At 41.5% G+C, this 12,642-nt stretch overlaps 1 protein-coding gene and 1 long non-coding RNA gene across 3 annotated transcripts; both read left to right on the top strand.

The window, feature by feature from the left end:
- The first annotated feature begins 3,036 nt into the window (after positions 1-3,036).
- On the top strand, positions 3,037-8,059 carry LOC115681123 (zinc finger BED domain-containing protein RICESLEEPER 1-like). Of its 2 annotated transcripts, XR_008818020.1 has the most exons (4): positions 3,046-3,414; positions 3,508-3,662; positions 4,970-5,094; positions 6,109-6,748. XR_008818020.1 is itself a non-coding variant. In XM_056318200.1 (3 exons), the coding sequence occupies exon 3, from the start codon at positions 7,189-7,191 to the stop codon at positions 8,020-8,022; it is 834 nt and encodes a 277-aa protein (XP_056174175.1). In that variant the 5' UTR covers positions 3,037-3,662; positions 4,970-5,094; positions 6,109-7,188; the 3' UTR covers positions 8,023-8,059. The 2 variants fall into 2 exon arrangements, 1 of the variants encoding a protein (XP_056174175.1); XM_056318200.1 differs by having other exon boundaries at positions 3,037-3,662; positions 6,109-8,059.
- An 11-nt stretch (positions 8,060-8,070) lies between these two features.
- LOC130140018 (uncharacterized) lies at positions 8,071-9,735 on the top strand. The gene is made up of 3 exons (XR_008818021.1): positions 8,071-8,211; positions 8,298-8,379; positions 9,445-9,735. It is a non-coding gene; the product is annotated as an uncharacterized LOC130140018 (long non-coding RNA).
- The last annotated feature ends 2,907 nt before the right edge of the window (positions 9,736-12,642 follow it).

The following is a 12,642-nucleotide window of genomic DNA, read 5'->3' as shown; positions in this document are numbered from 1 at the left end:
GGTTATTAAAATTGACCAAATGTAAAGACTATGTTCAATGTATGGATCAATATTTATTTTGTCTATATTTTTGCTATTTCCATATTTTGCTTTTGATTATGCTAGTGTGTCAGACTAGATTGTGCATGTTGTGCTTGGTGCTGGTGGAGCGCTTGCACCAGTTGTATATACTACTAGTGGTGGTGCAAGCACAAGATGCATTAGCACGTACTGGTGCAGAGTATTGTGTTTGCACTAGCAAGCATAAGACTGCACTGGCAGCTTGGTAGTGCTAGTGGCCGAGTGGTGCTAGTGGTACTGGTGGTGCTAGCGCTAGTGGCCAAAAGTGGTGCTGGTGGTTTTGGTTGGTGATGTGAATGGTTGTAATGTTGTATGCTAATGCAAGGTTGTGATGAGGCTAATGTTATTTTTGGAAGTGATAGGCTCATGTTTTATTGCTGGTGGAAATTGTGAGTGTTGGTGCAATTGTGGGTACTAGTGCAATATTTGCATCAGCAGTTTTATGTGTTGGTGCAAGTGCAAGATACATCAACAAAGCTGGTGCAGTTCTGAGTGCTGGTGCATCTTGTTGCACCGATAGTTGTGCTCGTGCAAGAACAAGATGCACCAGCACCTTTTTAACCACAACCGGCACTTAAAATGATCACTTTCAAGCACGACTTGCACTTAAGTGATCATTTTCAAAAAAACTTGACACTCAAACAATCACTATTTACAACTTATTGCACTAAAATAGTTACTTATGAATTTGTTACCGCTCCTTAATTTGGCCATGGTTTGCAGCAAACTAGCAAACCATTACCAAGCAAAACATGCAGCAAACCATTACTTGTGGAGCAAACCAAACACTTGAAGCAAAAACTAAGCAAACCAACATCGAGAATACACAACTAAGCAAAAAAGCTTTTAAGTGCTCACAACCAATGAATTCCAACCTTCCATTTCACCATAGATTGTAGCAAATCTTTTGCTCCATACAACAATTGCAGCAAACCAACAAACACAACTATACTTAGAAATAACCCAATACAAGTTCAAATTTCACCGATCTTTGACTATGGTAGACGTACGAACTTTTTCTCATTACTCACTTGACATTTGACCATAAAATAGGCTACACAAGAGAACAACAACACTATCAATGCTTGATAAAAGTTTCTTTCAGTTTTCAGCCTTGAAACTTCCTTGTTCGAATGGTTGGCCAGAGTTGTTAAAGCCTTCACTTGAGCTTACATTGAGTCGACATCCTCTAACTCCTCCATTAATGTAGGCGGAGGTTGATGTTGTCCTTCAAGTAGTTCCAAGATCACCTCTGTAACTAGACCAGAGAATTTTGCATCGAGCCATTTGAAATATATGCACTTCGAGTCTTCTCTATGCCTGACGCATCCATGGAATCTTCTCTTAGGATTCAACCGAGTCCAAGATGTTCTTATTGGACTCGATAACCCACACTAACGGTAACACTCACCATCTAGTTCGATTAGTTGGGATGAATGTGAGCCGCTATAGAAGCTCCTGCTCTCCATTTGCAAAATTAAGCCAGTAATTTTGGGGGCGAACTGAAATAGGTGATCAAATTGGCCGATTAGGTTCAAATTGGGGGTTTTCTTTTAATTTGGGGATTTAGGATTCTTATTTGGGGGAAATCCACCGAACGACGTCGTTTTTATTGTTGACATGCTGACTGGACCTCCAGTGACCCACATCAACTTCAGAAATTAATAAAAAAGGCTACATCGGATTTTCGACCAATCAGATCGGAGTTGGCACTTAATTGATGGTTTCAAAATATTTGGCACCAAAGTGAGTGCCGTACATAACTTTTGACACTTGTAGTGTATTTCTCTTCTTTTGTTGCCCTAATCATCCATTGAAGTTCCTCATTACATCCTCCTAGAGGACACCTAATCCCATGTTGTGCAAGGATACTGTGCCAAATGATGCATGTCCACTCACATTAGAAGAATAAATGTGTTTTGTCTCCTATACAGGCCGTGCAGAAGTTAAACTGGATATCAACTGAAGTCATCCATTGGCCGATAATATTTGCTATTGGTAGTCTATTTTTGCAAACGAGCCAGCCAATAAAATTGTGTTGGTTAATTCCACTAGTCCAAATCATGTTATACCACACAACCGGTCTCACATGTCTGAGTTCATCATAAATTTCTAGGCAATGATACCCTGAGCTATGGATAACCGAAGTTAGAAAAGGTCGCAATTTAAGGGGACATCACCAACTCCAAGCCATACTACCCCTAATGTTGATTTGCATAATTGGAGTGCCTCTGCATTTGGTGTTGTGAACCCATATACTCCAAAGGGAAGAGGATGGCCGATTGATGATGTTCCATAGCATGCGACCTAACAATACTTTGTTCCATAAGTTCAAATCGAGCAATCATAATCCTCCTTTCCTTTTAGGTGAGCAAACTACTTGCCATCCACCTTGTGCGATCCATGATTTCCTATAGTAATTGTCCACAAAAATTGACGAATCCTCTTCTCAACGTTGTATATGATTTGCTTTAGAAGTAAGAATATTTGCATCCAATAGGTAAGATGGAGATTAGGACTGCTTTTGCATCAAAATGGTTTAAGAAAGATTTCGCAACAATAAAAGCTATCTAGACTTTAGACTTTTGTTACTGGCATGCTGGGTTCTATCTACCTCCTATGCCTTTGTCCTGAATTTTTGTCTCACAGTCTTCACATTAGCAACTTAAATGTGAAATTTATATCTCAAGAGATTCCTTTGACAATAGTTACCAATCCTTTTTATTTGGGTTTTACGCAAATTAGGGGTGAGCGCGGTTCTAGGGTAGAATCGGGAACCAGAGAACCGAACCGATGGGTCCGGTTCGGTTCTAGGTTCTATGGGGAAAGGGTCCGGTTCCCGGTTTCCCATTTTTAGGAACCGCCGATTCTCGGTTCGGTTCCCGGTTCCTATAGGAACCGGAACCGGAACCGGGAACTAGATCCCTAATACAGAAACTAAAATCCCTAAATTATTGTTCTTATTTTTTCGTACTTTTATTTCTTTCTAGTTTCCACTCTGCGACTTTTCCTTTCCTTGATGAGGACTTTTCTTTTCCTTTCCAGTTTCCACTTGCAACGAAGCTCTCAGTCTCGGTTCTCAACTCTATCGTTCTCAATCTTCACCGCGACGCCATCTCGTTCGTTTGCTGTCACCAACCAACTCAACGTCGTCGGCCGCGGCTCAGTGAGCGACCATCTTCTCTCTGATTTCTCTCTCTTTATCTGTTGAAGTTTGCGCGATTGGGGTTTAGTTCTGCACTAGGGTTACTCTTGGTTTGCTAGTGTTGCCAACGCGGTTGTTATTGGTTAATTCCATAGCCTACTCTTGGTCTGCTAGTGTTGTCGATGCAATTGTTGTCGGTTTAGTTTGGGGTTAGGGCTTCTTTCTCTTGGTCTGTTAGTGCTACCGAATGCCAACGAGATTGACAGTGCTGTTGTGTCTTCCCCTAGCCTGTGAGTGTGCAGTGTCCATCTGCCGATGAGATTGGTGGTGGTGATGGTGTCGTGTCTTCCCTTGGCCTGTGAGTGTGTTGTGTCCAATGTGAAGCCACGGAGAACAAGCAAAGAAAGGAAACAAAGTCTTTCGTCTTTAGTCATGAGGAGGATTATGTTGCGAACTTGTACCTCCCTAACCTTTCCCTGCCCAAATTATTTCTCTAGAAACGGGATAAGTATAGCGCAAGTGCCGTAACTTTTGTACGGAGGACACTTAAGTGCCATAACTTTTTTTGGCTCACCTGAGTGCCATAACTTTCAAAAAAATGATCACCTAAGTGCCACTTACGAGCTGATCGTGAGGACCCGAAACCGCGGCTTTTCCGACCGAACGGTGACCTTCCCGGCGAGGCGAACACCACCAGCTTGAAGAGGGGGTGTCGGTGAATCATTCCATGGCCTCCGTTCGTCTCGAAATTTCCATTTTAGCCTCCGTTGACGAAGGTAAAAATACTTCGTAGTCACACAATTTATCGAGCCGATTTGTGTGACTACGAAGCATTTTTACCTTCGCCAACGGAGGCTAAAACGGAAATTTCGAGACGAACGGAGGCCATGGAATGATTCATCGACACCCCCTCTTCAATCTGGTGGTACTCGCCTTGCCGGGAAGGTCATTGTTTGGCTTGAAAAGCCGCGGTTTCGGGCCCTCATGACCAACCCCTCTGACAAGCTGGTCGTGAGGGCCCGAAACCGCGACTTTTCTGGTCGAACGGTGACCTTCCCGGCGAGGCGAGCACCATCAGCTTGAAGAGGGGGTGTCGATGAATCATTCCATGACCTCCGTTCATCTCGAAATTTCCGTTTTAGCCTCCGTTGACGAAGGTAAAAATGCTTCGTAGTCACACAAATCGGCTCGATAAATTGTGTGACTACGAAGCATTTTTACCTTCGTCAACGGAGGCCATTGAATGATTCACCGACACCCCCTCTTCAAACTGGTGGTGCTCGCCTTGCCGGGAAGGTCACCGTTCGACCGGAAAAGCCGCGGTTTCGAGCCCTCACGATCAGCTCGTAAGTGGCACTTAGGTGATCATTTTTTTGAAAGTTATGGCACTCAAGTAAGCCAAAAAAAAGTTATGGCACTTAAGTGTCCTCCGTACAAAAGTTATAGTACTTGCGCTGTACTTATCCCCTCTAGAAACAAATGAGACCTTAGCCCGATTAGCCTCTATTTCTCATCCCATTCATTCTCAAAAGCTAAATGATCCCCCCCCCCCCCCCCCCAAAAAAAACACCTTTAATGTTTTATCTTGAATTTTGATTGTTTATCATGTTAGTGATTACTTCCTCTATTGTTGTTCATCTGTGACACGGTTGATCATTTAGAGTGGAAAGATCATTAGCCTATTTTATTGCAGTGATTTGCAAAAAGCTATCAGAGCACTTAAGTCTAGGTTCTTTAACCTACTCTTTTTTTTTTTTTTTGCAGCTTGAACAGCAACCTAGATCCTTGGCCTACTAGTCGTTGCATCGGTTTCAGCCTTCTGTGTAGTTCTCTTGTAGTCTTGTGTGCTTTGGCTACAATTTGGTTGATCAAAAGGAAACATATCAGAGGTGACTTCTTCTAATTCTGGTCGACAATGTTTGACAATATTTCTATGGTAGTTTCATTAAGAAAGATAAGGTGGCAAGTTAGCAACTCGACCATTTTTATCCTCGCGAGAGTCCACTATTTCCCTTTAAACTATGTTTTCCTTGTTAAGTTTTGGCAAGTCATGAAGTGATCTTATAAGAAAGCGAGAGAATAGATAGACAATAATTGCAGGCATGTAGAGTTTAATCCATAGAACTGTGGAATTGTTACTCGTAGATTGAAATGGATTAGATTTGGAAAAGGCAAAAAATATATCAAGGTGTCTGTATGTTTATGTGGCTAATTTGAGTAGTACAGCTTGAGGTATTATAAACATTGTCATCGCTGCTAGAGGAATGAACAAGACAAGTTTATGTGCTTTGGTTACTAGTTTAGTTTTCCTTGTTTCAAACTTTCAATTAAGCGCGGAGATGATCTGGGTTGTGTGTGTTTTCCCCCCTTTTGCATAGTTTGTGAAGATGAGTTTGCTGGTCAGTAAGTGCTTATTAGCTTCAGATTATTCAATGAAGTATTGAGCTTCGTCACGAGAAAGTGAAGACCGAATGAGAAGATATCTACATACCACCGATTAGCTGACGTGGGGTTTAACAATTAGATATACTAGAGGGACCCATGTTCAAGGCAGCAAAGAAGGATGTGGGGGGAGGGGGAAGGGGGGGGGGGGGAGATGGTCTTGTTGCTGAAAAGGTTCAATTTGAAGATGAATGACAAAATGCTTGCTAGGAGTTGAGTAGCAAGATAAGATATAAGAGATTGATTCTTCATTATATGTTTACCCGTGCGTTGTTCACTTGTTATGTAACTTCTGTTGTTCTTGCGGAGATTTTTTTTTTTGAAAACAGGAAAAGTTCCAGTTATTATCCATGACTATTCTTTTTCTTATAAGGCTTGCGAAAATGTTCTATTATCGTGTTGTTTGATTGACTATTCAAGTGCTCTCAGCTAATTTATTCTTGTGTTGTTTGCCTGGCTAGTGTTGTTTGCTTGACGTATCAAGAATTCAAGATAACATGTCAATGGAGGTTGAGGGATGTAAGGATGTGAGTCCGATCACAGAATTGGAATTGTCGGGCAATGAAAATGAAGAAGAGCCATCCCTTGGCATGAGTGCGACAAACAAGGTACTTGGTTCTCGTCTTCCTCCTCGTGATAAAAAATATACATCCGAATGTTGGAATCATTATGCAAGAATCAAAGATGGGGATGGAAAAACATATGAGGTGAAATGCATTCATTGTGGGTCTGTGTTTATGTATTGTGTTGCTAACGGTACTTCCGCAATGACAAAGCACTTGACAACATGCAAGAAGTTTCCTCGCACTGTAGATAAGAGGCAGAAATTTTTTGCACCACGTAATGTAGATGTGGCTAGCAAGGCAGGGGGAAATTCTAGTACTGGTAGTGTCTTATCGACATGGTCTTTTAATCAAGAACGTTGTAGACAAATGCTTGCTCGATTCATCATAGTTGATGAACTACCTTTTTTCTTGGTTGAGCGTGTTGGATTTCGTGAGTTTGTCACAGAGTTACAACCTCTCTTTAAACATTTATCACGTTTTACGGTGGCTAAAGATTGTATGAAGCTGTATTTTTGTGAAAGAACTTGTTTGAAGACTTACTTTGGTAAGATTAATTCTAGGATCGCACTCACGACCGATACATGGACTTCCATTCAAATCCTAAATTATTTGTGTCTCACTGCACATTTTATTGATGAAAATTGGAAATTGCATAAAAGAATCATCAATTTTGTGGTGATGCATAGTCACAAGGGTAGAGAGATTGGGAAAATGGTGGAGAAATGCATCAACGAGTGGGGAATAGAAAAAAAAGGTGTCCACAATCACCGTGGATAATGCTAGTTCAAATGACGTTGCAATTGATTGTTTAAAGGAAAGACTTTCAAGAGAAAGGTTGTTGATCTTAGATGGTAGTGTTTTACACATGAGGTGCACCGCTCATATATTAAACTTGATGGTGAGAGATGGCTTGACTAGGTATGGGAATCTATTGCACGTATCCGAAATGTGGTTAGGTATGTGAGGAGTTCTCCCATGAGAGCCAACATATTTAAATCTTGCATTGATGGTGAAAAGACTACTTACGAGGGTTCGGTTATTCTTGACGTCACCACGAGATGGAACTCCACTTACCTCATGTTAGACACCACCATAAAGTTTAGAAAAGCTTTTGAAAGGATCGAAGAAGACGATCCATCTTTTGCCGGTGAGCTTAACCATGATCTTCCTAAAGATGATGATTGGGAAAATGCCATTATTCTTTCGGAATTTCTAAAACTATTCTATGATACCACTAATCGGATGTCAGGGAGTTCATATATTACCTCAAATGATTATTTTGAAGGGATAGCTCTTTTGTATAAATATTCGAAAGATGCGGTGGATGCTTCGAATCCTAAGCTTCAAGTTATGGGTATGAAAATGAAAGAGAAATTTGATAAATACTATGGGAGTTTGGATAAAGTGAATATGTTGGTGTCGATTGCGGTTGTATTGGATCCTAGAGCCAAGTTGAGTTATGTGAATTTTTTGTATGGACAAATTTATGATGATGAATCGAAAGTTAATGAGATGCATTACAAGGTGAAGGACGCATTGGAGCGTTTATATGAATTTTATGAGCAATCTTCTCTTGCTTCAAGTAATCGAAATTTTGGTGCCCAAAGTTTGAGTGCTAGTTGTAGTGGTTCCAATGCCAATGCTGGTGGTAGCGAAGGTAACAAGATCAAGAAGTATGACATCCAAGCTTGGCGGAGAACCTTTATGCACTCGAACCAACAAGTGTGCAATGACAACAAATCTGATCTTGATCAATATCTTGAAGATGAAAATGAAAATATTCTTGATCTTGATCTTTTGATGTGGTGAAAGACTAGTGGCTCAAAATATAAGATCCTATCTTTGATGGCTCATCGGGTCGTGTGCTTGATAGCTTTCGAAGTTCTTTGACTTCCAAAGTAGTAGAAGCTTTGATTTGCACTCAAGATTGGTTGAGAGCCGTTCGTGTGCCGATTAATGTTGAAGAGTGCATCGAGAATGCAGAAAAATTTGAGTTGGGTAAGTGATGTTCTGTTTCTATCTTTATGTATTGTAATTCCTTTTATATGTCTAATAAGTGAATATTTTATTAATCTTTTTTTTAGATATGGATTGTCTTAATGAGGAAATTATCGTCGATAAATAGAATTTACGAGTTGAAGCAGAATGGATCAATGAATACATGTGGTGAGGCTTTCTAATACTTTTTTTTTTCTGGAGAGTTGTTGTTCTTGTTAAATTTTGTTTATTTTGTGAAGGGCAAGAAAAATGGTTCAGCAATCTAGAGAATTTACCCATCTTTCACGCAAGAAAAAAAGATTGTGAAATGGGGGATGCTAATTTGTGATGTTGCATTGTCGCTACGATGCACCCTTTTGATATCTAGATGATTCCGTCACTGATTTGCTGCTTGTTTGGAGGCTAGTATATGTTGTGAAGAGATGCAGTTTATATATATTCAGAAGTTGAACATCCTATGTGCTATTGTGTGAGTGTGTTTGAGTTAGGGTTAGCTGTTTAATGCTCTCCCAATTCCATGTCTCCACATGTCGGTGCATGGGTTCCATTGTTCATCCCAGCTCACTTCTTTTCTTTCTTTTCCTTTTCTCTTCCAAAACTTGGGCACTTTTGCACCTTATGTAAATGTGCACATTGACCGTGCTAGTGTGTTGCATTCTTGTGGATGACTAAAGTCTAGGCAAGTAGAAATTAGTGATCTTACTTTTGAAAGTTACATGATTTGGAAATTAATGTACTATTAGCAGTTTAAATGGAGTTATATGGATTTCTTAATGGATTTAACTCATCTAGTTTCATATGACTAGTTTTACATGATCTGTGAAATAAGCACCAATGGCAATGTTTTGCTATTGGACATTAGTGCCCTCTATGAATCAGGGAGGGAGGCAACAACTCCCTTACCACCCCTCCATTTTTCTCTGTTAACAAACAAACTTTTCCCTTGCATTTACAAGCTGTATCCTCAAATGTATGCACTCATGCAAATATTGTGGTTAGATAGAGTAAAACACAGTTTCTAGTGACAATTGTGTGCAATGAGATGTTGGAGTTGTATTATGATGTGGAAATGTAGTAATTCAACTCAAAGTTAGTTGATTTCTATAGTTAATTGGTACGATACTTTGATTTAGGTTCTTTCATTCGGATATGATAATATCTTACTGCATAAAGACCACTAGTAAAAGTTCAAGTGCTCTTGGCTAATATGTTCACATGTTGTTTGCTCGGCAGGAAAAGAGCAACTCCAATGGGTACCATGCATTTGCTCCTCGAGGAACAACAGTTAAGTCTAATGACTGAAACTTAGCTCTTTTAGTAAGAATGTCTTTGTTTAAAATGTTTAAATTGATAGAAGCAGGATTTAGAGGAGTTGGTGATGTTCTCTTGCACGACAGCAGCATCCATTTCATTTTGTGATGTCCTCTGACAAGTCTAGTGACTGAAACTTGGTGACAAGTCTAGTGACTTTTGTTTTGTTTCCTCTCTTTTATCTAATTGAATTCCTTGCCAAACAGCCGCCAATTCTATTTCCTCTGTTGATAATTTTGTTTGTTTTGTATTCTCTCTTATTCGGTATTATTGCATTCATTTTTTGTTTTGTTTAACTAAAAATGAAAAAAAAAGGAACATGTTGGACCTTGAAACCGACCCTGGAATGTCACGCCCCGAACCCCATCGAGCTCGCGACATCCCCTGCTCTGGTCGAAATGATGCGACGTCCCAAGAACGTCGCCGACCCAACCCAAACATCAGAGCCACATGCGGAAGCGAAATATAAAAACACCCCGGACAGAAAGATGACGACAACGGGGTAGAACAACAAAACAATCCAGCAACCACATATTCATACAACATCAAATATACAAACATTGTAATACAAACATATATAGCAACCAGCATCCGGAATCACCGTCATAACAAAAGATCAGGGTTTGGTTAACTTAACTTCCCTATGGGTCAACCCAATATATACAACCCCTAAAATGGCCTAGGGAAAAACCTAAGGATCGCCCTTCTCCATTCTGCCCCTAATTCATCTGGCTCATTCCTTTGGAAATCTCTTGGGCATCGCCTGCAAATCCACCGGTACCATGGGCGGCTCTTCGTACTTCAAAAAGAGGAGGCGGTTCCCTGGGTTTATGGCTGGGGGTCTGAAAGTGGCGGTTATACAACCATGAGACGAATCTCAATAAGTGTACAACCCCAAACCCCACGTAGGCACTCACGTACCACCAGACGAAAACACACATAACACACAATAACCAGCCAAACTAACAATCACATGCGACCCTACCTGGAATTCCTCACGCACGACCCTGCACGTTAGTCAACCACACAGCCAGTATGCCACAGAAATACATCACCGCCGCGCGCGTGCCCCGGTTTTAGAGCAAAACCCACTTGGGCACGTCCCATACCATGCCTAGCAGTTTTTACCCCATAATCGAGCATCACATCACGCGATACAAACACACTCGCATCCCAACTCACACCACACGACACGCCACTTTCTTAATTTCACTCGTCCCGCCAATTCTTGCTCATTCTCAACCTTTCCACCACTACCGCGCCCGCGTAAAACGCATCAGGCCAACGGTCTTCTGACCTCGTTAGGCATCGTCACCCCGTCGGGCCGGGCATCGTCACCTCGTCAGGGATGGCATCGTCCCGCGTAAACGAACACGCCTCAGGACGGAATCCTACACACACTTTCCTTCTACCGTGCCCGCGTAAAACGCATCAGGCCAACGGTCTTCTGACCACGTCAGGCATCGACACCTCGTCAGGGACGGCATCGTCCCACGTAAACGAACACGCCTCAGGACGGATCCTTTCCAACCAATCCCACATTTCCAAACCTTCGTTCCACACTCTCCACACGCACCACGCCACCACACAAACACATTGCCAAACATACACACTTCACACACATTCCATAATTTCGCATTCTCGTCACACGAACACGCACCACTTAACCACACGCTCTTGGCACGCGAATTCAATGCACATTCACATCACCATATCACCACACTTCACGGCTACACAAACACGGCACGCCACCACACCACATTTAGCCCAATGCACAAACCAAATCAGCTCACAACGATTTCCAAGCCAACCAACAAGCACAATCACACAACCGCGCACAAATTTCCATTCAAGGCACAATCCCATTAATTAATCGCACAAATTAATTCCGATCAAACCCCAACATCACAGCCCTAATCCAAGCTCCCTAAACCTCAAAATTTCATCGCCTAATCAGTCCGAGAGAGATAAAAACCGAGAGTGAACAAAATCGGGTCCAAACTGGGCAGTTACATAGTGACAGAAATCCATTTGAAATAAATAGTAAATCAATTCGAAAAATTCTGAAATTTGGATATGTTGTACAAAAAATCTTTATGAACATTTTCCATGAGAACTCAAACCCAATTCTAACCGTAAACACCTCGTTTTGACACTCAAAGTCAGACAAAATCCGGTTCGCTCGGACAGCCCCTCAGGCCATCAAAATACAACTCATTCGGCACCCAAATCATTTTGTAAAACCTTGAAATTTTTATATATTATAGCCACAAATGTCCCCAACAATTTTTGTGAAGGAAGTATTTTGAAAATAGGCCTGGAAAAATTTATAAAAATTCGAACAGACCCGAAGGTCGGGTGAACAGTAAATCGGGCAATTTTATTTCGGCCCAAAGATAGACTTCCGAATGGCATCAAATGATTTCCAAAAATTCCCAAATTAAAATATGTTATATTTCAAGATGTTGGGAACAATTTTCATGAAGAAACCTTCCTCAAATTCGGGCCACATAAGTCACAGTAAAAATAACAAAAACCAGCGACGCAGGAGCAACCTAACTGGAAATCAGCCAACACACACCACCGAGCAAACCAGCCACTAAACTCACCCTAAACCGAGCCCTAAACAAGCCTAACAATACCCGAGGTCCTAGGCGACATTTGGGGAGGTCACTTACCTAAAAAGCGAGGCAGAACGGGGCTGGAACGGTGGCTGAAACGGCGGAACAACAGCAGCAGCAGCAGCAGCAGCAGCAGCGGTGATGGAAGGAAAAGAAGATGAAGAGAGTGAGAGAGAGAGAGAGAAAGAGAGAGAGAGAAACTGATCGTGAGGGGGGGGAGTGACCAGCTTGGGGAACAAGAATGGGAGGAGAGAGAGAGGTTTGACTAGTTGGACCAACATTTCCAAAAATGCCCAAAATGCCCTTAAACACTTGGCCCACATTAATCCTTATCCAATAATTCAAGAGCAATGTGGTAAATCAATAATTTCAATTTCTTTTTTCACTTATTTTAGTCCTCAATTATTGCCCAAAATTGTCCAAAATTCGGAATTCCCAATACCGGGTCCAGGGGCAAAATGGTAATTTTCCGGTCCCGGGGCGAAATTCCAATTTTCGC

Source organism: Syzygium oleosum, unplaced genomic scaffold (assembly GCF_021117445.2).
Source record: "Syzygium oleosum isolate NSW1041296 unplaced genomic scaffold, Sole_v2.1 Sole_v2.01, whole genome shotgun sequence".
Classification (NCBI taxonomy): Eukaryota; Viridiplantae; Streptophyta; class Magnoliopsida; order Myrtales; family Myrtaceae; genus Syzygium; species Syzygium oleosum.
This window is presented reverse-complemented; position numbering and strand designations above follow the sequence as displayed.